The sequence below is a fragment of the Callithrix jacchus genome, chromosome 2 (assembly GCF_049354715.1).
Source record: "Callithrix jacchus isolate 240 chromosome 2, calJac240_pri, whole genome shotgun sequence".
Taxonomy (NCBI): Eukaryota; Metazoa; Chordata; class Mammalia; order Primates; family Cebidae; genus Callithrix; species Callithrix jacchus.
In genome coordinates this window covers 74,130,118-74,156,828 of record NC_133503.1, presented here as the reverse complement: position 1 = coordinate 74,156,828, position 26,711 = coordinate 74,130,118, and the positions used below count along the sequence as shown (strand labels likewise).

General features: G+C 43.3%; 1 protein-coding gene and 2 pseudogenes across 1 annotated transcript in view; 2 read left to right on the top strand and 1 right to left on the bottom strand.

Annotated features, from left to right (window-relative positions):
* The first annotated feature begins 7,140 nt into the window (after window positions 1-7,140).
* LOC100895080 (vacuolar-sorting protein SNF8 pseudogene) lies at window positions 7,141-8,176 on the top strand (annotated as a pseudogene).
* A 3,940-nt stretch (window positions 8,177-12,116) lies between these two features.
* On the top strand, window positions 12,117-13,000 carry LOC128931322 (small ribosomal subunit protein uS2B pseudogene; annotated as a pseudogene).
* A 6,577-nt stretch (window positions 13,001-19,577) lies between these two features.
* The window catches only part of PPP2CA (protein phosphatase 2 catalytic subunit alpha), a 33,170-nt gene continuing 26,036 nt past the window's right edge, over window positions 19,578-26,711 (bottom strand). The window contains exons 3-7 of the mRNA XM_002744587.8: window positions 25,223-25,396; window positions 23,983-24,072; window positions 23,334-23,495; window positions 21,735-21,853; window positions 19,578-21,154 (exon numbers count right to left, since the gene is read on the bottom strand). Of these exons, the coding sequence (XP_002744633.2) occupies window positions 21,082-21,154; window positions 21,735-21,853; window positions 23,334-23,495; window positions 23,983-24,072; window positions 25,223-25,396 (618 nt within the window). The 3' untranslated portion in view covers window positions 19,578-21,081. The remainder of the gene's footprint in view (window positions 21,155-21,734; window positions 21,854-23,333; window positions 23,496-23,982; window positions 24,073-25,222; window positions 25,397-26,711) is intronic.

Here is a 26,711-nt window from a genome sequence, read left to right as displayed (position 1 = left end):
TCATTTTTCACCTTATATCCCTTTCTACCTTTGGGGTATCAGTTCACATGAATGTATTACACATTCAAATTTTTTAACTTTAAAAGTAAATTGGCTCAAGTCAAGAAAAATGCAGATTCCTGGGTCCACTTTCAATCTAATAACTCCCTGGAGTTATTTGTTGCTCGAAAGCATTCACAGGAGGATTCCTATGAGGAGCAACCCTGTCAGTGAATCTTAAACGGGACTCTGGACTATGCACAGTGGCTCATGCCTGTAGTCTCAGCACTCTTGGGGGCCAAAGCGGGAGATCACGAGGTCAACAGATCAAGACCATCTTGGCCAACATGGTGAAACCCTGTCTCTACTAAAAATACAAAAATTAACTGGATGTGGTCGTGGGTGCCTGTAATCCCAGCTACTTGGGAGGCTGAGGCAGGAGAATCACTTGAACCCAAGAGGCAGAGGTTGCAATGAGCCAAGATTGCTCCACTGCACTCTAGCCTGGAGACAGAGCAAGACTCCGTCTAAAAAAGAAAAAAAATTAGCGTGGTGGCAGGCACCTGTAATCCCAGCTACTCAGGAAGCTGAGCCAGGAGAATCGCTTGAACCCAGGAGGCAGAGGCTGTAGTGAGTGGAGATCATGCCACTGCACTCCAGCCTGGGCAGCAGAGCACGACTCCAACTCAAAATTAATAAATGAACAGGACTTTGCAGCCCAGAATTCCGTTCGCATTCCATTTCTTATGCACCCATCCATGGGACAGACTCTGGACTTAGATATGTGTTCTGTTCCATAGGACAGCTTGTATTCAGTTAGGAAGTAACTGAATACATGCTGAAGCTAGGAAGTATTCGGTTCACATGGTTAAGGGTCCCCTGGCTGCATCCTGTGTGCCAACTCTCTCAGTTTTGGTCCTGTAATACAGGGGTAAGCATAGCCACTCTGAAGTCAGACCACCTGCCTCTGTTATGTGATCTTGTGTAACTTACTTCACCTCTCTGGGCCTCACCTTCCTCTGTTCAAAGAGTTGGAAAGAAGGTATGATGTCAGGCTTGGGGTGGGGAGAACACTGCATGCAGTTAGCTTCCAGTGTGGGTCTCTGAGAAGGGACTCTCTCTCACTTTCCTATCCTCTCAACCCAGGGATAAGGAGGGATTAGGATCCCAGATAGGTTTGGAGGTTCTGAGAGAGAGGAGAAGCTGTCTGTGGGTAGGGTCTAAATAATCTTCCATGATGAGAAAGCATAGTAGCAGTCAAGTAGAAGTGGCAGCCAGGTGTGCCTAAGCAGGGGGCCCTGGGAGCATCTCAGGCCCACACCTAATGTGTGAGAATCCAGAAAGCATTCACATGTGTCCTGAGGCCCTAGAACAACATGAGGTTGCTGAGATGGGGCAGATGACCAGGAAAGAACTTCTGGGATAATAAACATAATAAAGGGAGCACTAAAGCCACAGTCCAAGCCAGAGACCATGGCACAAATGCAGACATCTGTGGGCACAGTAGAAACCACAGATGACAACCCACAACTGACAGAGGTGAAGTCGGCCTGCCTCCCTGAGCAGTAGAGGAAGATGATGTTGACCAAGGACTGGACGACCTTAACTCCCTCACTTCCCACTCCTTGCCATGACCACATGACCTCCACAGAATGTAACCGTGCCCCTGGATAGGAATGGAGGGACAGAACCCTCCACTGAGGACTCCCTGGAATGACTTGATCATGCACTGACTTGACTGAATTTGCCAGGAAGTGACCAGATTCTATTTCTGCGATCAAACGGAAATAAGTGCTGTAGAAAGTAATCATGAAAATAAGAGAATATTTGACACACTCAAATATTCCAACTTTAACATTTCATGCAGGTCAGTCACGGTAACCTCAGCCTGTAACCTCAGCACTTTGTGAGGCCAAGGTGGGCAGATCACTTGAGCCCAGGAGTTGGAGACCAGCCTGGGCAACATGGCGAAACCCCGTCTCTACAAAAACTACAAAAGTTAGCCAGGCACAGTGGTATATGCCTGTTATCCCAGCTACTCAGGAGGCTGGGGTGGGAGGATCACTTGAGCCCAGGAAGTGGAGGTTGCAGTGAGCCGAGATCGAACCACTTCACCTCAGCCTGGGTACCAGAGTGAAACACTTTTGCAAAAAAAAAAAAGTTAAAAAGTTAAAAAAAAATTCCTGCAGACACTGCAGCCACAGATGTACGGGAGTCACACAGACCTGCTGTTGCCTGCTTGCTGCTAATGTCCTGTGTGATCTGGGATAAGTGGCTTCTCCTTGCTGATTCCCATCTCCCTTGTCTGTATAGTGGGGATTATAACAAGACCAACATATCACAGGATTTTTGTGAAAATCAATGATTTTAGTCACCAGAATGGCTAAACTTAAAAGAATGACAATACCAAGTATTAGCAAGGAAGTGGAACAATCAGAGCTCTCATACATTGCTGGTGGGAGTACAAATGTGTCCTGAGGCCCTGTATACTGTATAACTGACAGTATCTACTAAAGCTAAACATACATGTACCCAGTGCCCAGCAACTCCAATTCTGGATATATACTCAGCAGAAATAAGTACTTACGTCCACCAAAAATATGTTTAACAATGTTCATAGCAGCTTTATTTATAAGAGTCAAGAAAGAACAAATCAACTATAAAATGAAAAAAATAGCTGTAGGGTATTCACTTAATGGAATATTAGACAGCAATGAAAAAGAACCTACTGATAAACACATTGTGGATGAATCTCATGGACAATGCTGAACAGAAAAAGCTAAACACAAGAATATTGATCGTGTAAGTCCATTTAAACGAAGACCAAAAAAACCCCAGGCAATAATGAATCCGCTGTGAGAGAAGAAAGAATGATTACCTTCGGCAGGTGACAAGTATTGATGAGGGAAGTTTTGGAATGTTAAATATTTCTTTTTTTCTTCTGTTTTTTTGCAGCGGTGCAATCACTGCATTTGATCTCCCAGACTCAAGCAATTTACCCACTGCAGCCACCTGAGTTGTTGAGACTACAGGTGCACACCACCACAATGCCTATTTTTTTTTTTTTGAGCCGGAGTTTCACTCTTGTTGACCAGACTGGAGTGCAGTGGCACAATCTGGGATCACTCTACCCACTCCATCTCCTGGGTTCAAGCGATTCTCCTGACTCTGCCTCCCGAATAGCTGGCATGGCAGGTGCCTGCCACCATGCCCAGCTAATTTTTGTATTTCTAATAGAGACGGGGTTTCACTATGTTGGCTAGACTGGTCTCAAACTCCTGACCTCAGGTAATCTACCCGCCTCGGCCTCCCAAAGTGCTGGGATTACAGGTGTGAGCCACTGTGCCCAGCTTTTTTTTTTTTTTTTTAAGAGATGGCGTCTTCCAGTGTTGCCCAAGTTAATCTCAAATTTCTGGGCTCAAGCAATCCTCCCACCTTGGCCTCCCAAAGTGCTGGGATTACAAGTGTGAGCCACCATGCCTGGTCAACATTTTCTATCTTGATCCAGATGGTGGTTTCATGAGTGTATGCACATAAAAAAATTCACTGAGCCATGAAAATATATATATATTAAAAATATATATATAAAAAATATATTATATTTATATATTTTACTGCATGTAAATCACAGCTCAGTAGAAAAGGGAGACAAAAGCCAGGTGTGGTGGTTCACACCTGTAATCCCAGCACTTTGGGAGGCTGGGATCTCAGCACTTTGGTGGGCAGATCACCTGAGGTCAGGAGTTTGAGACCAGCCTGGACAACATGGTGAAACCCCATCTCTACAAAAAAAAAAAAAAAAAAAAAATTAGCTGGGCATGATGGCGGGTGCCTGTAATCCCAGCTACTCAGGAGGCTGAGGAGGGAGAATGGCTTGAACCCAGGAGGCAGAGGTTGCAGTGAGCTGAGATTGTGCCATTGCACTCCAGCTTGGGTGACAGAGTATGATTCCATTTTAAAAAAAAGAAAGTTGTTGGGGGGAGAAAGTGACAATGTATGAATGCATGTAACATCCTTAACATGAAGCCAGTGTCAATTCCTGAAGGAAGTTTGAGTCCCTGGAGTGTTTCCTTCACATGGCTGCCCAACTCTTCACAGCCAAGGCTGGAGGAATACAGGAGATATCGGGAAGGAAGGTAAGGAATTTCTGCAACGCCACAGAGAGGACTTATCTGCCCATGGCCCAAGAGTTCAGCTAAGACCTTTGAGAAAGCTACAGAAAGCTATAGCTTCCTTTCCTCTATCAGAGCCAGCCAGTGCAATACCTTCCTGATGGACTATGGACCTGCCCTTGGGAAACTGCTGTGGACTCTCTAGGCAGAAGAGGCATCTAGACCTAAGTGATGGAGGAAAACATTTCTTGACTCACATCTGTACCACACACCATCAGATATCAGGAACCCTAGACTCTGTTGGGCCTAGACTAGGTTCGAGGGTTTTGGCAAGCCAAAGTGGGCCTACCCATGAAGCAGGGACGGAACAGTGATACTTCCCAAATCATCATGGCTCTAAGCACAACCACTAATCTTTCTGGAGCATGGGCCTGCCAGATTACCCAGCTAAGCTCTTTCTTTATAATCTTTTAATCTCACAACAACCCTAGGAGGTAGTTACTATTATAATCTGCATTTTACAGGAGATATTCCAAGGCTGACATGGGTTAAGTAATAGAGCCATAGAGCAAGAAAGTGGGGATGTGGGATTTGAACCTAGGTCTGGCTAACTCTCCACAGATAAGTCTGACTTCATGGAGGAGCATGGGCTACACCCACCTCTCTCCAATGTGGAACGACTATGGGGATACATGGTGCCCACCATGTGCTCAGAGTTGTCATGCTGGGCCCAGGCTAAGGCAGGGATGGGGACAGGATTGCTTTAGTCTGTCGTTCAGGTCAACCCCCAAGAATTACCAGTACTGATTGGCTCTAGCCAGCAGATGGTGCCAGAGAGCCAGGTGGCTGTCCCAAGGGTGCATCTTCACTGAGCCTGCCCTCTTACAGGCTTGCCCTCTGGCCCCTCCGAAGGTTGCCCTCTCTCCCCTCCAGGATGAAGAGTCCTGTCCAGAAACCCAGTCTGGCCACCAGAAGCTGAATGCTAGTGCCTCTTAATCCCATGTCCACAGTGTGACCATGGAAGTAGCCTCCAGCCATCTGGGACACAGTGTCCCTCTGTGAAATGGAGAGTTTGACAGAGGCCTGTGAAATGCAGGACCTGGTAGCAGGGCCAGGAAGTCACAGGAGCAGGGCGGTGCAGTACAATGCAGCAAGGACTCTTCCCAGACGAGAAAACAATGGCAGGCATGACCTATCATCACCGACTATGTCTCTCTACTCTTCCGCCCAGAGGACCACAGCACCAATATGTCATCAGGACCAGCACACTGGAGCAAAGACTACTAGAGAGAAAGGGCAATTTAAAAATTCTGCAAAGCCCAACCAGTCAGCCACCCATGGAGCTCCAGGCAGGCCCTGAGTTGCTGAACATCCCAGGAGCTAGACTGGGATCATCAATGAGATAATCAAATGTAACCTGAGTATGTCCTACAAGTAGAGTGCCTGATTGCTGACTGCCCAGTCAGAAAGGCCTGTCTGCCAAGGGACCACTGAGTGGCAGAGAGCATCTCTGAGTCTAGGCCCAGAAAGCTGCTGGTATAGACTATGCCAGTCAGTCATTCAATGAATGTTTGTTTAGCACCCTCTCCCTATCATGCTGTAGACAGTGGTAAACAAGAGAAGGACTTTTGCCTTCGGGGAGCTTACCATCTAGTGGTTTCGATGTGATATGCACAAATAAGAGAATGTTAGGTGGATAAATTTGCGAAGAAAACAAAGCAGGGTTAGAAAGGGAGAGAAGGGCAATACATTTAACCAGAAACCTGCATAATAAGGCCCCAGCCACAGAAGGAGATAAAAGAAGTGTCTCTAAGAATGAGCTTGGTATGTTCCAGGAACAGCATGGCTAACATGGTTGGAGATTAATGAATTGGGGGAGAGTGAGAACAGATAAGGGCAGAAGAGCAGGTAAGAACCAAATCATGAAGAGCCCCGTGAATGAAGAAAGTGGAATTTCATCCCATTTTCTTTTTTTTGAGATGAAATCTCGCTCTGTCACCCAGGCTAGACTGCAGTGGTGCAATCTCAGCTCATCGCAACATCCGGCTCCAGGGTCAAGCCATTCTCCTGCCTCAGCGTCCCAAGAAGCTGGGATTACAGGTGCCTGCCACCATGCCCAGCAAATATTTTGTATTTTTAGTAGAGATGGGGTTTCACCATGTTGGCCAGGCTGGTCTCAAACTCCTGACCTCAAGGGATCCATCTGCCTCAGCCTCCCAAAGTGCTGGGATTACAGGTGTGAGCCACTGTGCCCAGACACTTCATTCCATTTTCATTAAGTGGTAGCCTCAGGTGATAGAGGTTAAGCAGCATGTGGCAGGCAGGATCCGCTCTGCAGTATAGAAAGAGCGCTCTTGTGATTGAATGAATTGTAGTGGGTGGAAGAAAAGAAGCAGCAAGACCTTTTAGAAGGCTTGGACTAGGACAGGGCCAGTAGAGATAAAGGAGAAAGATGTATTTGGAGGTGTAGCTGATGGACCACATGTGGAGGATGAGAGAAACAGGTGTCAAGGATAACTGCATGAATGGTGGTACTATTTACTAAAATAGAAAACACCAGGATTTGGGGTGGAAGGTGTTTGGGAGATAAGGAATTGTTTGAGATGCATGTTAGACATCTGTCATGTCAAGCAGGCAGTTGAATATATAACTGGAGCGTAAGGGAGAAGTTGGGCTAAGGATACAAATTGGGACTCTTTAGCATAGACAGGGCTAGATGAGCTCACACGGAAGAGGAGAGAAAAAGTGGTGTGAGCACTAAGCCTTGGGTCATTTCCATATTTAGAGAATGGGAAGAACTAGCAAAGGAGTCTGGAAAGCAGCAGTAAGGAAGCTAGGAGGGGCTGGGTGCCATGGCTTACACCTGTAATCCCAGCACTTTGGGAGGCTGAGGCAGGTGGATTGCTTGAACTCTAAAGTTCACAACCAGCCTGGGCAACATAGTGAGATCCAGTCTCTACAAAAAATTTAAAAATTGGCCAGAGGCAGAGTCCAGGACACCAAGACGTGGGGTCCTGGCAGCTGGGTGGCCCAAGGGCCCAGGGCAAGGATGCACCGCTGCGGGGTGGGAGCTGACACCATTGCCAAGAAAACAACTTGCAGAGGCCAAGTATAAGGAGCGAGGGATGGTCCTGGCTGAGAACCAGCTAGCCCAGTTGTCAAAGCAGTTGGACATGTTCAAGACCAACCTGGAGGAATTTGCCAGCAAGCACAAGCAGGAGATCCGGAAGAATTATGAGTTCCGTATGCAGTTCCAGGACATGTGTGCAACCATTGCCATGGATCCTTTGGCCTCTGGAAAAGGATTTTGGTCTGAGATGCTGGACATGGGGGACTTTTATGAACTAGATGTCCAAATTTATTGAAGTGTGCCTGGTGCTGAAGCATCAGAAGGGAGGTCTGATAACTCTGGAGGAACTACATCAACAGGTGTTGAAGGGAAGGGGCAAGTTCACCCAGGATGTCAGTCAAGACGACCTGATCAGGGCCATCAGGAAACTAAAGGCACTTGGGACTGGCTTAGGCATCATCCCTGTAGGTGGCACTTACCTCATTCAGTCTGTTCCAGCTGAGCTCAATATGGATCACACCGTGGTGCTGCATCTGCCAGAGAAAAATGGCTACATGACTGTCAGTAAGATCAAAGCCAGTCTTAAATGGCAGACCGAGTGAGTGCGGCAAGTCCTGCAACACCTGCTGAAGGAAAGGCTGGTGTGGCTGGACTTGCAGGCCCCAGGGGAGGCCCACTACCGGCTGCCAGGTCTCTTCACTGACCTCTGCTCCCGGGAGATTACAGCTGAGGAGGCCGGAGAAGCCTTCCCCTGACTTCATGGAAGGGCACACAGTAGCAGGCAGGGAGAAGGAGGAGGGCCTACTGGCGAATAAACCTGGGCAGTTTTGTTTATTAAAAAAAAACAGAAAAAAAAATAAAAATTAGTTGGTCATGGTAACACACACCTATGGTCCCAACTACTCTGGAGGCTGAAGTGGGAAGATTGCTTGAGTCCGGGAGGTCAAGGCCACTTTGAGATATAATCATGCCTCTGCACTCCAGCCTGGGAGAACCTGTCTCAAAAAAAAAACAAAAAAAGGTAGGAAAACAAGCAAATGTAATGTAATCGTAGGTAAGGAAAGAAACTATATCCGGGAAATTGTTTTGGTCAATCATTTCAAATGCTAAAAACAAAATTAAAGTCAGAAAAAATATCTACTATACTTGGCAATGGGAAAATCACCTTGATAGAGCCGTAATTTTGGTGGGGTGGTATGTTGAGAAAAGTGTGACATGAGAAGGTGGACAGAGGACACACTTGTTTCAAGGAGTTTTGCTAAGAGCAGTATAGAAAAACGACAGGCAGTTAAAGGGACTGTGAAGTCAGAGTCTCTTTAGGATTCAAGATACAGAGCCATGTTGTATGCTGATAATAATTATCCAGTTGAAGAGGCCAAGGTTAGAGGTACAGCTGCAGAAAGATTGCTGGATGTTGGCTGGGCTGGGTGACTCATGCCTGTAATCCCAGCACTTTGGGAGGCTGAGGCAGGCAGATGACCTGAGGTCAGGAGTTCAAGACCAGCCTGGCCAACAAGGTGAAAACATGTCTTTACTAAAAATACAAAAAATTAGCCAGGCATGGTGGTGCATTGCCTATAGTCCCAGCTATTCAGGAGGTTCAGGAGGCTGAGGCAGGAGAATCACTCAAACCCAGGAGGCAGAGGTTGCAGTGAGCCAAGATCATGGCCCTATACCCCAGCCTGGGCAACAAGTACAAAACTCCATCTCATAAATAAATAAATAAATAAATAAATAAATAAATAAATAAATAAAAGGTTGTTGGATGTGATGGCAGGAAGAAGAGAGGAACACTATCAATTGTGCCCTGAAATTTTAATGTAGGCAAGGTTATCAGTGTTCTAGAGTACAGGAAGGAGGTGGCAATTTCAGAAGAGTCTGTGTTAATCAGTCCTTTTGAAGCCCAAGAATCTCAGCAAGTGTAGAGGACTGTGTGGCAGTAACTATGGCCCATCTGACATTTGCGTGAGTCCCACCAGTACAGCTGTGTCCAGTCCTCTAGTCACATTCTGCCCCTCAGGTGTAGGCAGCAGGCTCTGGTCAGAACAGCTCAGCCTGGACTATAGTAGTCTCCCAACCAGGAGCCTCCCATGACTGCCCTGGATGGCAGAAATCTCGAAGGTTATCAGGTCATATGAAGTGCCTTTCTACAAACTACACTTCAGCGTTCTCTTTCAAAACAAGTGATTTGTCACCTTGTGATAAGCAGCATCTAATGCAGATTGGTGAGAAAGAATAACTCTTTCTCATCCTTTAGGTCTCAGCTCTGTTACCTCCTCAGAGACCGCCAGCCTGAATAGTACATTACATTTATATTAAACTTATTTTAAACATTTAACAGCTACCACATCAAGACATACTATTGCCATCAGCCAGAAAATTTGTCAAAATTCACAAAGTTGAGTTGGGCAGTAGGCAATGTGCATAACAGTATGTGCACATTTTTGACTAAAAGGGTACCTCCTTTTACCCTCTTGCCTCCTATCCTGCATTTTCTTCAGAGTACGTTATTCCTATTGGAGTTTTCTATTTCTCTCTCTTGGGTCTTCACTTCACAAGGGCACTTTGTCTTGTACACCACTGTTTTCATTTTGTGCCTAATAACACCTGGCACGTAACAGGTGCACAGTAAGTAGCTGCTGAATACCACTCAGCTCAGCTGGTGCCTAGTGGTACCTTAATTACCCTGTGGAAGTTACTCAAATACCATGGCAACATCTTTTCTTGCCCTCACTTGCTGTGTTCTCCCAGATGGCAGCTGCCCCTTACTACATGCACCCTGGCTGAGACTCTTGCTAGAACCTCTCACCCCTCAACACACACCTGCCTTGCTTCACCACTTTCTTCCTATTCTTATCAATTTAATCCTCATTCTCCCTCTTAGATCTTTGCCTTTTTGTTCTTTGCCTTGAGACTTAAGAAGCCTTGGAATCCTCACAGATACACAACAGCAGAAGGCTTGGAACCTTGGGAGTTGGGGGTCTCTGTCATAGACCTTTTTTTTTTTTTTTTTTTGAGATGGAGTTTCGCTCTCGTTGCTCAGGCTGGAGTGCAGTGGCACAATCTCTGCTCACTGCAACCTCCACCTCCTGGGTTCAAATGATTCTCCTGACTCAGCCTCCTGAGTAGCTGGGATTACAGGTGCCCGCCACAAGGCCTGGCTTATTTAGTTTTTGTATTTTTAATAGAGAAGGGGTTTCACCATGTTGGCCAGGCTTGTTCTCAAACTCCCAAACATAGGTGATCCACCCTCCTTGGCCTCCCATAGTGCTGAGATTACAGTCGTGTGCCACCCTGCCTGGCCTCAGTCATAGGCTTTTAATGCAAAGACTGGTTCCTGTGGACCCAAGACTGCAGTCCAGGCAGCTATAGTCTTAGAGCTCAGGTCTGAGTAAATTCATCCAGTTACCACTTCCCCCACAGAGATCCAGCTGAGAGGCAAAGTACAGCCTGGATTTTGTCTGGTTAATGATGGTGGGAAAGGCTCTTTCTATGCCTATTAACATATAGGCAGAGAACTCACATTGGGGTGACCAACTGTTCTGGTTTGAAAGTTCTGCTTCCCGGAAAACCTTCAAGTCCTAAGCAACCCAGTCAACTGGTTACCCTATATTGGAGCTGTGCCTAACCACAGCCACACATTAACAAGCTGGTGAATTTACTTAGTTTTGCCTCCCGTTTAACTACTTCAGGAATGCATCATAATTCCACCAACTCAGTACTTACTAGTAAAATAAAAGCTCACACTGGTTAATACCCAAGATGCTAAATGAAAATATGCAATGTATGGAAATGGTGTCTGTTACCATTTGTTTTAAAAGGGCAAGGAATATTGCTCCAGAGGAGCAATTTAATACAAATGATCATGAAGGAAGACTAGAGCACAACCACCCTACACACAGCACACTTGCTGATATGACTGTGAAAACATCCACAATCATTAGTAGTAACCACCTCAGACCAATAAGGTTGGAGAAGAAACTTTTTTATATTCATCTCTATTGCTTTACTATAAGTATGTATTTTATAATAATAAAAGTAGAAAAAATCCGTGTTTTAGAAAGAATGAGCATTCATACAGATTAGTGATGGGCAGTGTTTATAGGGTCAAGTCTTCCATATCAGAATTTGTTAACTGGCCATCAGGACACCAGACAAGAAAGTAAGTTGGTCTTGGCTTCTGGCTCCTCCCAGATTACAAGTTAAGGGTCTTCAGAAGGAGGGGAAGATAGGTGATGACAGGCTAGCATGACAATTCTTTTTTTTTTTCTCCATCTGAGTCTGCTTTCTAGGGAAGACACTTCATTCATTACTACAACTGTCAGCCTAAAGAGCTGACTAGTTCCCAGCACTCTTGTACAAAATCCCAGAAGTTTATAAAAGAGTCTAAAAAACTTATGTCATTCCTCAGCTACAAGAAAACCCACAATTTAGTCAGGCATTCAGACAAAATATGGAGGAATTATGTCACTTAGATGAACTTTTAAAAGTTGGGGATGGGGTGTTCCACTTCATATATACCTTCTGGTTTTCCTCTAGTGTATTTGTTAATCTGGGTCCACTGTGAAAATTCCTTTATCTTCAAGAGTAATTGTTAGGCTGTGATGGTTAAGCTGAACCTCACCTAACTCCCCTTCAAACTCTCAAATGAATGCCCTTGAGACACAAAGGTCATTCCATGAACTCCTGAGAATGCTGTAACCAGGTTACTTGACTTGGCCAACACTCAAAAGGCCCAGTACGCAAGCCTTCCTCACCACACTCCCCAAAGGGCCCATCACACCCTAGCTTCCTGAATAGGGCTGAGCCACATATCTAAACCTTAAAGCTGTGTACACACTTGCCCACACTTCAAACACCATTAATAAGAATTTCAGCTTTTCCATGCTACCTGCTGAGGGATCCAAACGGCATTGTTCTGGATTCCCATCGTAACTTAAAGGGAAACTTTCACAATGTCTGGAGCTCTTGATGTCCTTAAGTTCCTGGCAGCAGGAACCCATTTAGGTGGCACCAACCTTGACTTCCAGATGGAACAGTGTATCTATAAAAGGAAAAGTGAAGGCATCTACATCATAAATCTGAAGAGGACCTGGGAGAAGCTTCTCCTGGCAGCTCGTGCCATTGTTGCCATTGAAAACCCTGCTGATGTCAGTGTTATATCCTCCAGGAATACTGGCCAGAGGGCCGTGCTGAAGTTTGCTGCTACCACCGGAGCCACTCCACTTGCTGGCCGCTTTACTCCTGAAACCTTCACCAACCAGATCCAGGCAGCCTTCTGGGAGCCATGGCTGCTTGTGGTCACTGACCCAAGGGCTGACCACCAGCCTGTCATGGAGGCGTCTTATGTTAACCTACCTACCATTGCTCTGTGTAACACAGATTCTCCTCTGCGCTATGTGGACATTGCCATCCCATGCAACAAAAAAGGAGCTCACTCGGTGGGTTTGATGTGGTGGATGCTGGCTTGGGAAGTTCTGCGCATGCGTGGCACCATTTCCCATGAACACCCGTGGGAGGTCATGCCTGATCTCTACTTCTACAGAGATCCTGAAGAGATTGAAAAAGTAAAGCAGACTGCTGCCGAAAAGGCTGTGACCAAGGAGGAATTTCAGGGTGAATGGACTGCTCCACCTCCTGAGTTCACTGCTACTCAGCCTGAGGTTGCCGACTGGTCTGAGGGTGTGCAGGTGCCCTCTGTGCCTATCCAGCAGTTCCCTACTGAAGACTGGTCTGCAGCTCCCACTGCTCAGGCCACTGAATGGGTAGGAGCAACCACTGAATGGTCTTAAGCTGTTCTTGTGTGGCCTCTTAAACAACATATAAGATTCATGGAAAATAGACATCAAGTTTCTAAAAAAAAAAAAAAAAAAGAATTTCAGCAAAGGCAAGTGAAACCTAATGCTTCCTGAAAATCAGGAACTCTGCGGTCAGAATGCCTGAATAGCGAAACCTCCTCTGCCCTTTTCAACAGAGTTGAGAAGACTCAAGAAAATAATCCATGTTAACATGCTTGGCACATGGAAATGCTCAGTGCTAGACAATAGCGTCAGCTATTTCTGTCATTTCAAAGATTGAACGTTCAGTAGCTATACTCTCCTAGTCACTCTGAATTCAACTCAACACTTTACAGCAATTGTTTCAGCATTGAGTGCACTGGAAAACCCAAGCTGGTTCAGGATATGTCAGCTATTGCCTTTTCAGGACTGCAACGTCAAATCGATGTATTTCAGAAGCCATGACTCACTTACTCTGTACTCTTTTAACATACCAAACGCTGTAGGCCATCTGCCACTCAGGTTGATAGCAGAAATGTCTAACTGCCGCCAAAAGGTGGTTTAAGCAAACACATTTTGAAAATCCAAAAGATGTCTACTCATATTCCCAGACCTACTTTAAAAATCCTGGCTTCTCACTTCTAGAGTATGTTTTTTTTCCTAGGATCTGTGGTGAAGCTAGAAAAACCCAAAGACCAATAAAGCAATCACTAATATACTAAAGAAACCCAGAGCCAAGACTAAAATTAAGGGCAAAAACTGGTGTGGTGGCAACAGGCCAAGAGGCCATACCAGGTCGTGCATGACCTGGATCCTTCCAGAGGCTGTGAGAGTTATACTGCCATCCCAAAAATCTTGACTCCTGTTTTTTTTTTTTTTTTTTTTTCAGACAGTTTCATTCTTGTTGCCCAGGCTGGAGTGCAATGGCATGATCTCAGCTCACTGCAACCTCCACCTCCCAGGTTCAAGTGATTCTCCTGTCTCAGCCTCCCGAGTAGCTGGGATTACAGGCCCATGACACCATGCCTGGCTAATTTGTGTATTTTTAGTAGAGACAGAGTTTCATCATATTGGTCAGGCTGGTCTCGAACTCCTGACCTCAGGTGACCTGCCCACCTCCACCTCCCAAAATGCTGGATTACAAGTCATGCACTCGGCCCCTGACTCATATTTAAATTGCCCATCTCCCTAGCAGTTTTGCCATACAACCAGTTCCAGTGTAGCTCTGAGGAGGAAGCGGTGAGCTAGGTCTTGGGTTTGTCTTTGCATTTGAATCTTAGTCACAGATCATTGAAAATATTAAAATTAAAATGGTAGTTTTATGCATTTCGACCAAGGTAGAGATGAATGTGGTTCTGGAAAACAAAGAATGTTGTTGAAGACCAAATACATTATACAGCTTCTCCTCCTGCTCCTTTGCCTACTGTATGCAACACATACCCAAGACCTTCACTGCAAAGGGACTTATGTTGAAAGCTGGACTCAACAGCAAGAGCGCATCACAAATGTTACATCTGGTTTATTTCACCACACCATGTAACCTACTTCCTGAAACATTTGGACATACCTGCCCTTAAAGCTGTCCCTTGACTAGGCCTATCAAACCTAATTACTAGCTCTTGCTCCTATCTTCAGGTTCCAATGTAGTTCTAGAACTGCAAAAAGCCTGATGGTAAGTCTCCTCGCAGATCAGATGGTATGCTAAGGTAGAGGTACTCAACAGCTTTGGGCATTTCTCACAGCTTTAATGAGAGCTTTCACTGTGGTCTTCCTAATGTTTTACGGAGCAAGAAACACTCTTAACTTCCTTTCCTATCACCACAATTCTGGCCTTTACCACTAGATAGTTCACTTATTGGTGGCAACAGCCTACCACCACGCTAAGAAAGAACAGCTAAACTTTTTATTGGAAGAACACTTTTAAATATAAATATATATATATATATATATATATATATATATATATTTTTTTTTTTTTTTTTTTTTTGAGACAGTCTCGCTCTGTCACCCAGGCTGGAGTGCAGTGGTGTAATCTTGACTCACTTCAACCTCTGCCTCCCAGGTTCAAGATATTCTCTAGCCTCGGCCTCCTGGCTAGCTGGTATTACAGGTAAGTGCCATCACACTCAGCCAATTTTTGTATTTTTAGTGGAGACAGGGTTTCACCATGTTGGTCAGGCTCATCTTGAACTCCTGACCTCAAGTGATCTACCTGCCTCGGCCTCCCAAAGTGTTGGGATTACAGGCGTGTGCCACTGCACCCAGTGGGAAGAACACATTAAAGTCCTTCCCAGGGACAACAGTGAATGGTTGAGGACATTGTACACCATAGCTGAGGCTATCTCAAGATAGATCCCCAAAAGACCCAAGTAGTAAAATTAGCCAGGAGCAGTGGTTTGCTGTGTTAGCAGCATTGTAGGCAGAGTAAACAAAGTCCTAGCTATTTCTCCCAAGCCTGTTGAGGATACAAACCAGTCATCCCTCACTATTCTTGGGAGACTGGATCCAGGACACCTCACGTGGATACTCAAGTCTGGAAGTCAGTCCCCTTTATCAGTGGGTTCTGCATTCAAGAACACTGCATTTTTTGCCAGGCATGGTGGCTTGTGCCTGTAATCCCAGCCTTTGGGAGGCAGAGGCTGGTGGGTCACCTGAGGTTGGGAGTTTCAGACCAGCCTGGCCAACATGGTGAAACCCCATCTCTACTAAATATACAAAATTAGCTAGGCATAGTAACGCACACCTGTAATCCCAGCTAGTCAGGAGGAGAACTGCTTGAACCTGGGAGGCAGAGGGATCAAGAGATTGCACCAGTATACTCCAACCTGGGTGACAGAGTCTCCGCCTCAGGGAGGGAAAAAAAAAAACACTGCATTTTAAATTCAAGGTTAGTTGAATCCATTGATGCCAACCCCGTGGATGCTTAAGGCTGGCTGTACTTTACGGATTACTCATAATACCTAAAACAATGAAACTGCCATTGCCATGTAAGTAGTTGTTACACTCTAATAGCGTGTTTTTTTGTTTTTGTTTTCTTGAGACGGAGTTTTGCTCGTTATCCAGGCTGGAATGCAATGGCGCAATCTCGGCTAACCGCAACCTCCGCCTCCTGAGTTCAAGCAATTCTCCTACCTCAGCCTCCCGAGTAGCTGGGACTACAGGCGCGCACCACCAAGCCCAGCTAATTTTTGTATTTTTAGTAGAGACGGGGTTTCGCCTTGTTGACCAGGATGGTCTCCATCTTGACCTTGTGATCCACCCACCTCGGCCTCCCAAAGTGCTGGGATTATAGGCGTGAGCCACCGCGCCCGGCGTGTTTTTGTTTTTTTAAGATGAAGTCTTGCTCTGTTGCCCAGGCTGGAGTGTAGTGGCTCAATCTTGGCTCACTGCAACCTCCACCTCCCAGGTTCAAGCTATTCTCCTGCCTCAGCCTCCTGCTTAACTGGGATTACAGGCGTGCGCGACACCTGGCTAATTTTCGCATTTTTAGTAGAGACATGGTTTCAACATGTTGGCCAGACTGGTCTCACACTCCAGACCTCAAATGATCCGCCTGCCTCAGCCTTCCAGTGCTGGCATTTAAGGTGTGAACCACCATGCCTGGCCACTGTATTGGTTTTTATTGGTTCCTTTTCCCCAAAACTATTTTCAGTCCACGATTGGCTGAATCCTTAGGGAACCCTTGAATAAGGAATGAAGGGCTGGCTGTACTTAAATTCAACCTCAGACATGAGGGTTTGTACTTTTCCTTAAAAAAGCATATGACCTTTTTCAGAATTCACTCATTAGCTATATTTCCTCTTTCACTCTTGGAAAAGAGGGTCCAGGCATGACAGGAAATATAAATCAAACTGGGGTCTGTTGTGTATCTCACTTACGTGGTTGCCACTTATCTCTTTGTATGTTCAACTTTTAAACAATTCAAACACAATCCACATTTTTCTTCCCTCAGATTTATATACCAGCTGATAAAAATACATTTCAATCTATTTACAGGACAGCACTGCCTACAAGCCAACAATGCTGTTAGCAACATCCCATTTTTGTCTAGACAATAGTACTTGTGCAATTACATATAATAAAAAGTAGAAATAAAATATACTTATATTCCTAAAATTTAACTTAAACTATAATTGGAAAAAAAAAGATCACCAGGAATGCGCAAAATAATACATCTACAACTTTCATAGGGCTATTTGCTAAAACAGATGCATAATTGTGAAGGCAAAAAAAAAAAAAATCTAAACTAAAAAAAGTTTATGAAGACTAGAAATATGTCAAAAGAAGGTGTAAGGACAGCTGGGCAAGGCTGCTCATGCCTGTAATCCCAGCACTTTGGGAAGCTGAGGTGGGCGGACCACGAGGTCAGGAGATGAAGACCATCCCGGTTAATATGGTGAAATCCCATCTCTACTAAAAATAGAAAACATTAGCTGGGTGTGGCTGCACACGCCTGTAATCCCAGCTGCTCAGGAGGCTGAGACCGGAGAATCGCTTGAACCCAGGAGGCGGAGGTTAAAGTGAGCCGAGATTGGCCATTGTACTCCAGCCTGGGCGACAGAGCCAAACTCCATCTCAAAAAAAAATAAGAGCAGGCTAAGGCTTTAATGAAAAACAGCTTTAGCTCACAAGCCAAAACCTATTTCAAAACAAACAAGCCTTACTGTTACTATATGCCTATTTCTAAGAACACATTAACCATACATTTACACTCAACAGGTAAGTCACCACTGAGAGTCACATGGTACATTTTAATTCCTTAGCAACATCCATGAACCACCACCCACCACTATGTATCTCAATTTCCTTGTTTGTAGTTAGGAAACAGCAGTGAGGTGCTTTTGTTTTTTGAGGTGGGGTTTTGCTTTCTGCCCAGGCTGGAGTGCAATGGCACGATCTCGGCTCACTGCCAACTTCCGCCTTGAGGGTTCACTTGACTCTCCTGTCTCAGCCTCTCCAGTAGCTGGGACTACAGGCGCCTGCCACCATGCCTGGCTAATTTTGCATTTTTAGTACAAACAGGATGTCACCATGTTGGCCAGGCTGGTCTTGAACTCCTGACCTCAGGTTATCCATCCACCTCAGCCTCCCAAGGTGCTTGGATTATAGGAGTGAGCCACAGTGCCCAGCTGCGTTTTTAACCCTAGATGTAAATTAGAATCACTTGGGAAACTTAAAAATACCTACCTATGCCTGGGCCCTCCTCCAGCAATTTAAATCAGAATCTCTGTAGGCAACAAAGCTTAGAACCTCAGAAATAACTATTCTTTTCCTGAGCTAAGTCCTTCTTGAAACTACTCTAATATTGACAAATTTTAAAAACACCTATTACAGGCCAGGCATGGTGGCTCATGCCTGTAATCCCAGCGCTTTGGAATGCCGGGGTGGGCAGATTTTGAGATCAGGAGATCGAGACCATCCTGGCCAACATGGTGAAACCCCATCTCTACTAAAAATATAAAAATTAGCTGGGTGTGGTGGCATGTGCCTGTAATCCCAGCTACTCAGGAGGCTGAGGCAGAATAGCTTGAACCAGGGAGTCTGAGGTTCAAGTGAGCCAGGATTGCACCACCATACTCCATCCTGGTGACAGTGTGACACTCCATCTTAAGAAACAACAAAAAAACCCATACAGATTAAGAATCCTTTTTTGAGAAAGGGTCTGGCTCTGTCACCCAGGCTGGAATATAGTGCCACAATCTTGGCCTACTGCAACCTCGCCTCCTGGGCTCAGGTGATCCTTTCACCTTCGCTTTCTGAATACCGGGGTCTACAGGTGCTATGCCACCACGCCCCACTAATTTTTGTATTTTTTTTTTGGTAGAGATGGGGTTTTGCCATGTTGGCCAGGCTGGTCTTGAACTCTTGACCTCAAGTGCTCCGCCTGCCCCGGCCTCTCAAAGTGCTGCAATTATAGGCAAAAACCACAGCACCCGGCCTGTTTCTAAGAATAAAGCTCTGTAAAAGTTTATTAATGAAAATCCTATTCTAATGCTACTGAGAAACCAACAACTAACACCCAACTTAGTGATTCCCAACCAACCATATGTATTTTAAAGAAAATCACCATACTTACCATTTTCCTTACCACAGCCATTTCAAAAGAAGGTAGGGTACTAACACTTTCTAGTTCAGACAGCCAAAGCTCAGTCAGTCTCTATAATTAAACAACTATTTTAAAACCAAGTTACTCTTGTCACAAGCCCCATTATGCTAACCACAAAATTTAAGAGAGTTTGTGCCTGGACGTTACGCCACATGTCAATTACAATATACATATTCCTTAGTCAATTCTGGTATCATAGGACCTGAAAAATAGCTGCTTGGTGTCTAGATTACTTGGGCGTTGATTAAAACCACTGCACACAGATAGGCTATTTGTTCAGTTGGAGAAAGGGCATAAAGTGAGAGAGCAACAAAAAGACACACACACACACAATGTATTTCTTGTGAAGGAAAAGAATGAAATGAAATGTAGAAACCTTAATGGCCTTTTGCTTTGGAAAATTAACTCCACAAGCCACCAAAAATACTAACAATTAGGTCAGAAAAGACATTAAATATGTATGTATTCCTCAAGCATCTTAGAAAGTGGATATGCTATAACTTCCCTTTTGGTTCCAGATTCAACACAGCACAAAGGAAGAAAATTTTTATTTACTATACTCACAAGTATGATTAAGTGTTCTTATTTACTCTGGCAGGTTAAAATATCAAGTATTAGTTCCCACTGAAGAACTGTTTTTAATATCTAATCCTCTTCGAAGGATAAAAGGGGGAAAAACTCGTTAAATGCTGAACACTGCCACTTCAAGTACCATTTTTGTCTTTGGGTGAATGTACATCAGACTAAACCATGATCCAACAATAGTTTCCATTTGGTTTCACTAGTATCACTCAAAGAACTTGACACAGACTAATGCTTTAACAACTTTCTTATCTGAGACAGATTTAACTCTAAGAACATATGACTTAACAATGTACAAAGATTTGTTAGAAATTTGCCAATCTGTCAATCATTTTAAAGAGTCCATATAATATACATAGCAATATAATATTCATAACCAGAAACTGCACTAAGTAAACACATCATTTAGTTTGTTAAGCTCTACCTGAAAACATGCCGTTTTATTAAAACAAAACCCAAAGACTCAAATCTCAAGTTATATGGTTTTACAATGAAGTCTTACTGAAGCAGCACAGATTTTCTTTCTTACAAACAAGTAAATATGCATGAAGAACCCACAAAGTGCACACCAACAATGTGACAAATTGTAGTAGGTGAAATACAAATAAATCCTGGAGTTAATCTGAAGAATGTCAAGGAGTTACCAGAGTGGTTATGTAGTGCCCTTGATTTTTATTTTACCTGTAAGTCTACAAATTCTAAAATTTACTCGATTTAATTTTTTAATAAACAGCACCAGTCTTGCCCATTGATACAATTAAAATTTGACCTTCTCAGTTCTTAGTTCACAAGTTTATTATGAAAAACACTGCAGTGCTCTTGTGCAGTCACATTGTCTTACAGGAAGAGGAAAAAACAGTTCTGTTCAAAACAACTCACCAGGTTCTGACAATAACAAAGAACAACATAGGGCTGAGATCTGAGTAAGGAATAAACTGAGTGCAGACAAATCATGTAATTAAATTAAATGGTATCCCTGAAAATAAAAAGAACAATTTCAAAACTCACAAGTAGAGGGGAGGCCTTGGTACTTATTTTTAAAAATGTTCATTAAGCTCCAACGATTGTTTACTGCTATCCTTATCTACAGTCATGCTGAATAAAGCTATAGCTAAATGGAAGTTAAATTGTATTCACGAGGTGTTAATGTTTACATTTTATTATCTGCAGTCTCTCAGAGAAAGCAAAAGTAACTACAAATAGCGCTATGCCAGAAACTGGTTTCTTGACCAACAATGTCGCTTCAGCATGCAATGAACTGGTTCATTCTAAAGTGGTCACGGCTGTTGATGACAAGAGGCTTTGTATATTTATATGGCACATCTTTTGGTCCGTGTGAAAACAAGTTTTTTGAATGTTAACTATTTTCTGACACTTTGGAGTTACTGTTGCTCTTCCCATTTCCATTAGGTCAATATATGGTTCATGGCAATACTGTACAAGTTTAAAATTTCATTACAGGAAGTAGTCTGGGGTACGACGAGTAACATGTGGCTCGCCTCTACGAGGTGCTGGGTCAAACTGCAAGCTGAAAAACAAGACATATTCATAATTTATGTTCTAAGACATCCATGTATTGAGAATTTAAATCAAGAACATGAGTCTTCCACACTTTATACTTCCTATCAAATTTCAGCTTGTCTCACTGTAATAGAACCCTAATGATAATAGTCTGTTAACTGTACTCCCCTTGAAAGCGTCAAGCAACTTCAGTCAGAGAAACTATGCTTTTATGAAAACATGATTTCAAAAGTGAAAAACCTAGTCATTTATACTAGGTTCTATACATAGTAAGTTCCTGTTGGTGTGTTTCAATGTAAGTCCATTAAAAAGAAAAACAAACCTTAAAAATAAAAGTTGGAATCTAGCATAGCACAATCACTTAAACTTTAAACATCCCATTTAGAACTATGTATTCAAGCTGGGCACCGTGGCTTACACTTGTAATCCCAACACTCTGGGAGGCCAAAGTGAAAGGATCACTTCTGCCTAGGGGTTCAAGACAAGACTGGGTAAATACAGTGACACCCTCTCTCAAAAAATAAACAAAATAAAAACCTACATATTTACCAATTCAATCAACTGTTCAGGCAGGTAGAAGTACTTACAAAGAGTATTTTAGAGTATCATCAAGTTCCATGATTGCAGCTTGGTTACCACAACGATAACAATAGTTTGGAGCACTGAAAATCGTTACTACATTCCGGTCATGGCACCAGTTATATCCCTACAAGGAAAATGAGATAAATATCTTACTTTACTCCCTTATTTACAACTAAATGTTACTTCACTCAAGGGAAAATCTCTACTCATTCCCACCCCTGCCAAAGAGGCTTAAGAAACATTAATGCTTTTTTTCTGGATGACTTATGAATTTGCGGTAATAATAATCCCTTTTCATACAACCTGTAAATATCCCTTATACAATCTGTAAATAACCCTTTTTATACAACCTGTAAGACACACATGTATTTGTTTTTCCCCTAATTATAAAACTCAGTTTTTTAGTACTAAAAAGGAAAAAAAAAAAAGCCTTTAACAAACAACACCAACCACCGAAGAATAAACTGCTTCTTATGCATCTGACTTGCTGAAAATGGTAGTGTCTCATTAGCCTCTTCTACTGCAGTGGCCTTAAAACCTGATTTAAGAATAAGTATTTATGTGGCCATTCCCTAGAGAGGTAGACACCTAATCCTGGAGACCATAACCTCACTAATTTTCTTGTCATAGGTAAAGGCCTATTAGTGTGTGGTTCACTGCCCAGGAACAAATGAGACATGCCTCTAGTCTTTCCAGCCTTGCTTCCTCAAAGTCCATCCATCTGAATGTACGAGCTACTTCTGTTACTTTTTGTTTAGTACTGTTCACAAATTTATCTTTAGCAAAGTCAGATTTTATCAATACCCACAGAGTTATACTAGTATTAAACTAATTAGGACTTTATTTTTTAAAATATGCTCATCAGTGTGCCATGTCAAGAACCTTAGCCTTGGTCAGGCACGGTGGCTCCCGCCTGTAATCCCAGCACTTTGGGAGGCCAAGGTTGGTGGATCACAAGGTCAGGAGATCGAGACCATCCTGGCCAGTAAGGTGAAACCCCGTCTCTACTAAAAATACACAGATTAGCTAGGCATGGCAGTACATGCCTGTAATCCCAGCTACTTGGGAGGCTGAGGCAGGAGAATTGCTTGAACCTGGGAGGTGGAGGTTGCAGTGAGCCGAGATGGCGCCACTGAACTATAGCCTGGCAAAAGAGCTAGACTCCATCTCAAAAAAAAAAAAAAGGAACACTAGTCTCTTTCCAATCACCTGTAATCCTACTAACCAAAGGACCATTTAAAACATTTTAGTGTATTTCTTTCCAGTCTCTCCTACACACATACATGTTAAATATATGGAATAAACAGTGGGATAATAAAATATTATACACACACTCCAACTCCCTACATCTTACTTTCCCACTCTTAAATCCCAAAGCACTTCCATTCAGAATTCTCTGAAAACATGTTAATGGTTAATTAATTGTAATCAAAAGCTTGAGCTTTTAATTCTTGTGTGCCATCTACTGAAAAGGCTCAGGCTGTAACGGCAAACTCATCAGAAGGAATAAATGGAATTTCTCACAAGTCATTAATTTAAAATTCCCTAATATCTTTCCTTAAGTTTACTAAGAAGCAAGTCGTATTTCAAAGAACAGAGCATACCTCCATCACTAGCTGGTGAGCTCTAGACACCAACGTGAGGCCATTGGCATGATTAAATGTCTCAGATATATCTTGTCCAAAGGTGTAACCAGCTCCCCGAGGAGATATACCCCAACCACCACGGTCATCTGGATCTGACCACAGCAAGTCACACATTGGACCCTAAAAAGTAACTTCAAGTTATAAACTGCCTTTAACAAACATGGTTAACACAGTATTTGAGTAATTTAACAGAAGCAGCACCTAAGTCACCCTTTTTGAGTGATGTTTGTGGAAAATGCTAATAGATTGTACAACTGAAGTCACACATCTGCATCAAATAAGATGTATTTTCTAGCAGTCTTTATGAGACACAGCTGACATCCATGGGACCCAACAGCAACATGCCCTATTAATCTGCCTATATTATGCAAATTTCAGAGCTATGAAACAGACAACCTAGGTCCTAATAAACCAAGCTCCATAGCTATTGTGATCTTGGCAGATTTCTTAATGTCAGCTTCTTCTGAACAGGGCAGAAAGAATGCTCACACCTCAAGTTGTTTTTGAGAATTAAATGAGAGAATACATATAATGAACTAACTTACAATTAAACTTCTCCACTCCCTAAAATCTTTTCAGAAAACGTATTATCAAATAAAAGTCATACCTCATGTGGAACTTCTTGTAGGCGATCAAGTGCTCTGATATGATCCAGTGTATCTATAGATGGCGAGAGACCACCATGTAGACAGAATATCTGAAACGAGTGGTTTAAAATGTTAACCTCACCTAAAAAATTGGTAAACATTCTTGGCTGGGCACAGTGGCTCATGCCTGCAACCCTTTCGGAAGCTGAGGGAGGAGGACTGCTTGAGGCCCAGAGTTTGAGACCAGCCTGGGCAACACAGCAAGACCCTGTGTCTCTATAAAATTTTAAAAAACTGAGCTGGGTGCCCCCATCACTGGGCCCCACTGGTGTTTCTGAGCTCTGCCTGAATGAGGGTTGACTCTGCAGGGTACATCTTTGCTCCAGCCCACTCTGAACTACTGAGTACACTCCCATTCTTCCTAACAGACCATTGCTGTCACACCCAGACTCCACCTTTAACAGCTCCTTTGAGAAAACTTCTTGGATATTACTCCTACTCCCTGCCAGACACTAACGTCTTCACACTCAAAAAATTTTCTTGTAAGTTCTTTTGTGTACACATCTACCTAAACCAATAATTAGCTCCTTACATCTCCCAGGCTTGTCCAAAAACAGTCTGAGAGGATATACGGGTTACACCATCCACCTCTGTGATCCCACCATATAGTTCAGTGCCTGATATAAATAATAATGCACTTAAAAAACCGGACACAATTATTTGTCAGATTAAAATTTTTTTAAAGTTTGAATGAATGTTATCAATTTCTACTAAACTATATTCCCAAAGTGGTGTAAGAGTGGAGTCAGCTGGGTACAGTGGCTCACACCTGTAATCTCAGCACTTTGAGAGACCAAGGCAGGTGGATTACAAGGTCAGGAGTTCAAGACCAGTCTGGCCAAGATGATGAAATGCTGTCTCTACTAAAAAAAATACAAAGAAATTAGCCGGGGACCTGGAATCCCAGCTACTCAGGAGGCTGAGGCAGAGAATTGCTTCAACCCAGGGAGGTGGAGGTTGCAGTGAGCAGAGTGTGTACCACTGCACTTCAGCCTGGGTGAGAGAGGAGGGAGGGAGGGAGGGAGGGAGGGAGGGAGGGAGGGAGGGAGGAAGGGAAGGAAGGAAGGAAGGAAGGAAGGAAGGAAGGAAGGAAGGAAGGAAGGAAGGAGAGAAAGAAAGAGTGGAAAGGGTCATGAGCACCTCAACATTAAAGAAAGCAGAGTCTGAAATAACCAGCAAGGAGTTTTAAGATCCACATACCTGCCCATCCACCAAGGCAGTGAGAGGAAGATAGTCAAAAAGATCTGTAAAATATTTCCAAACATTTGCATTTCCGTATTTTCTTAAACATTCATCATAGAAACCATAAACTTGTGTGATCTGTCTGCTCTCATGATTCCCTCGAAGAATGGTGATGCGTTCACGGTAACGAACCTAAAACAACAAAATGGAAAACATAATCAACTAGCTTTCAAGAACCAATGACAATCCAGGAAACTTTCTATAGAAAAAAATCTAGAATTACAATTTTGTTGAAGAACCAGCACACAACCTCTATCATACTGAACCAAAACCACAGCTCTACAAAGTTTTTAAATCCCCATGGGGTGTTTGCTCACCTCATCTCAACTAAAATCAAACTCCCTCTATCACCAACTTTATACCAAGCATAATCAATGGAATATAAAACCCCACACATAAATTACTTTACAGTTCAATAATTTTTCCAAAATTTATGGTTACGCAACAATCACCACAATCCAGTTTTAAAACCTTTCCATTATCCTGAAAAGATCCCTCCTGCCTGTCTGCAGTCACTCTCCACTCCCACTCTAGCTCCTGGCAACCACTGATTTACTTTCTGTCTTAGTCTGTCTTTTCTAGAAATGTCATATAAATGGAATACAAAATGTAGTCTTTTGTATCTTTTGGATAAATACCACTTAAAATATTTTTGAGGCTATGTTGTAGCATAGATTAGTGGTTTGTTCCTCTTCATAGTTGCACAGTCCTTCCATGTATGGCTATATCATTTCTTTTGTTTCTCTCTTCACAGGTAAGATACCAGGGTTTCTGGCTAATATGAACAATGTTGCTATAATCATTTGCATGGAAGTTTTCCTGTGGACATATGCTTTCATTTCTCTTGGAAAGATTCCTACAAATTTAACACTTGGGTCATGTGGTAATGTTTAACTTTTTGAGAAACAAAAAGTTTTCAAAGTGGCTAGACCATGTTATACTCCCACCAGCAATGCATGAAGACTTTAATCTCTGGTACTTACCAACACTTGGTATTATTTACCTTACTGATTACAGCTATTCTAATATGTGCGAAGGAGTATCTCAGTTTTTAGTATTTATTTCCCTGATTACGAATGATATCAAGCATCTTCATTGGCCACTCATGTATCATCTTCTTAGGTGAAGTATCCATTCAAATATTTTGCCCATTTACCCATTTAAAAATTATCTTTTATTGAGCTATAGAAGTTTAGTGTGTGTGTGTATTTGAGGCTGGGCAGGGTGGCTCACGCCTGCTGTCCCAACACTTTGGAAGGCCTAGGTCAGCAGATCATGAGGCCAGGAGTTCGAGACCAGCCTGGCCAACATGCAGAAAACCGGTCTCTAGTAAAGATACAAAAAATTAGCTGGGCGTGGTGATGCATACCTGTAATCCCAGCTACTTGAGAGGCTGAAGCAGGAGAATTGCTTGAACCCAGGAAGCAGAGGTTGCAGTGAGTGGAGA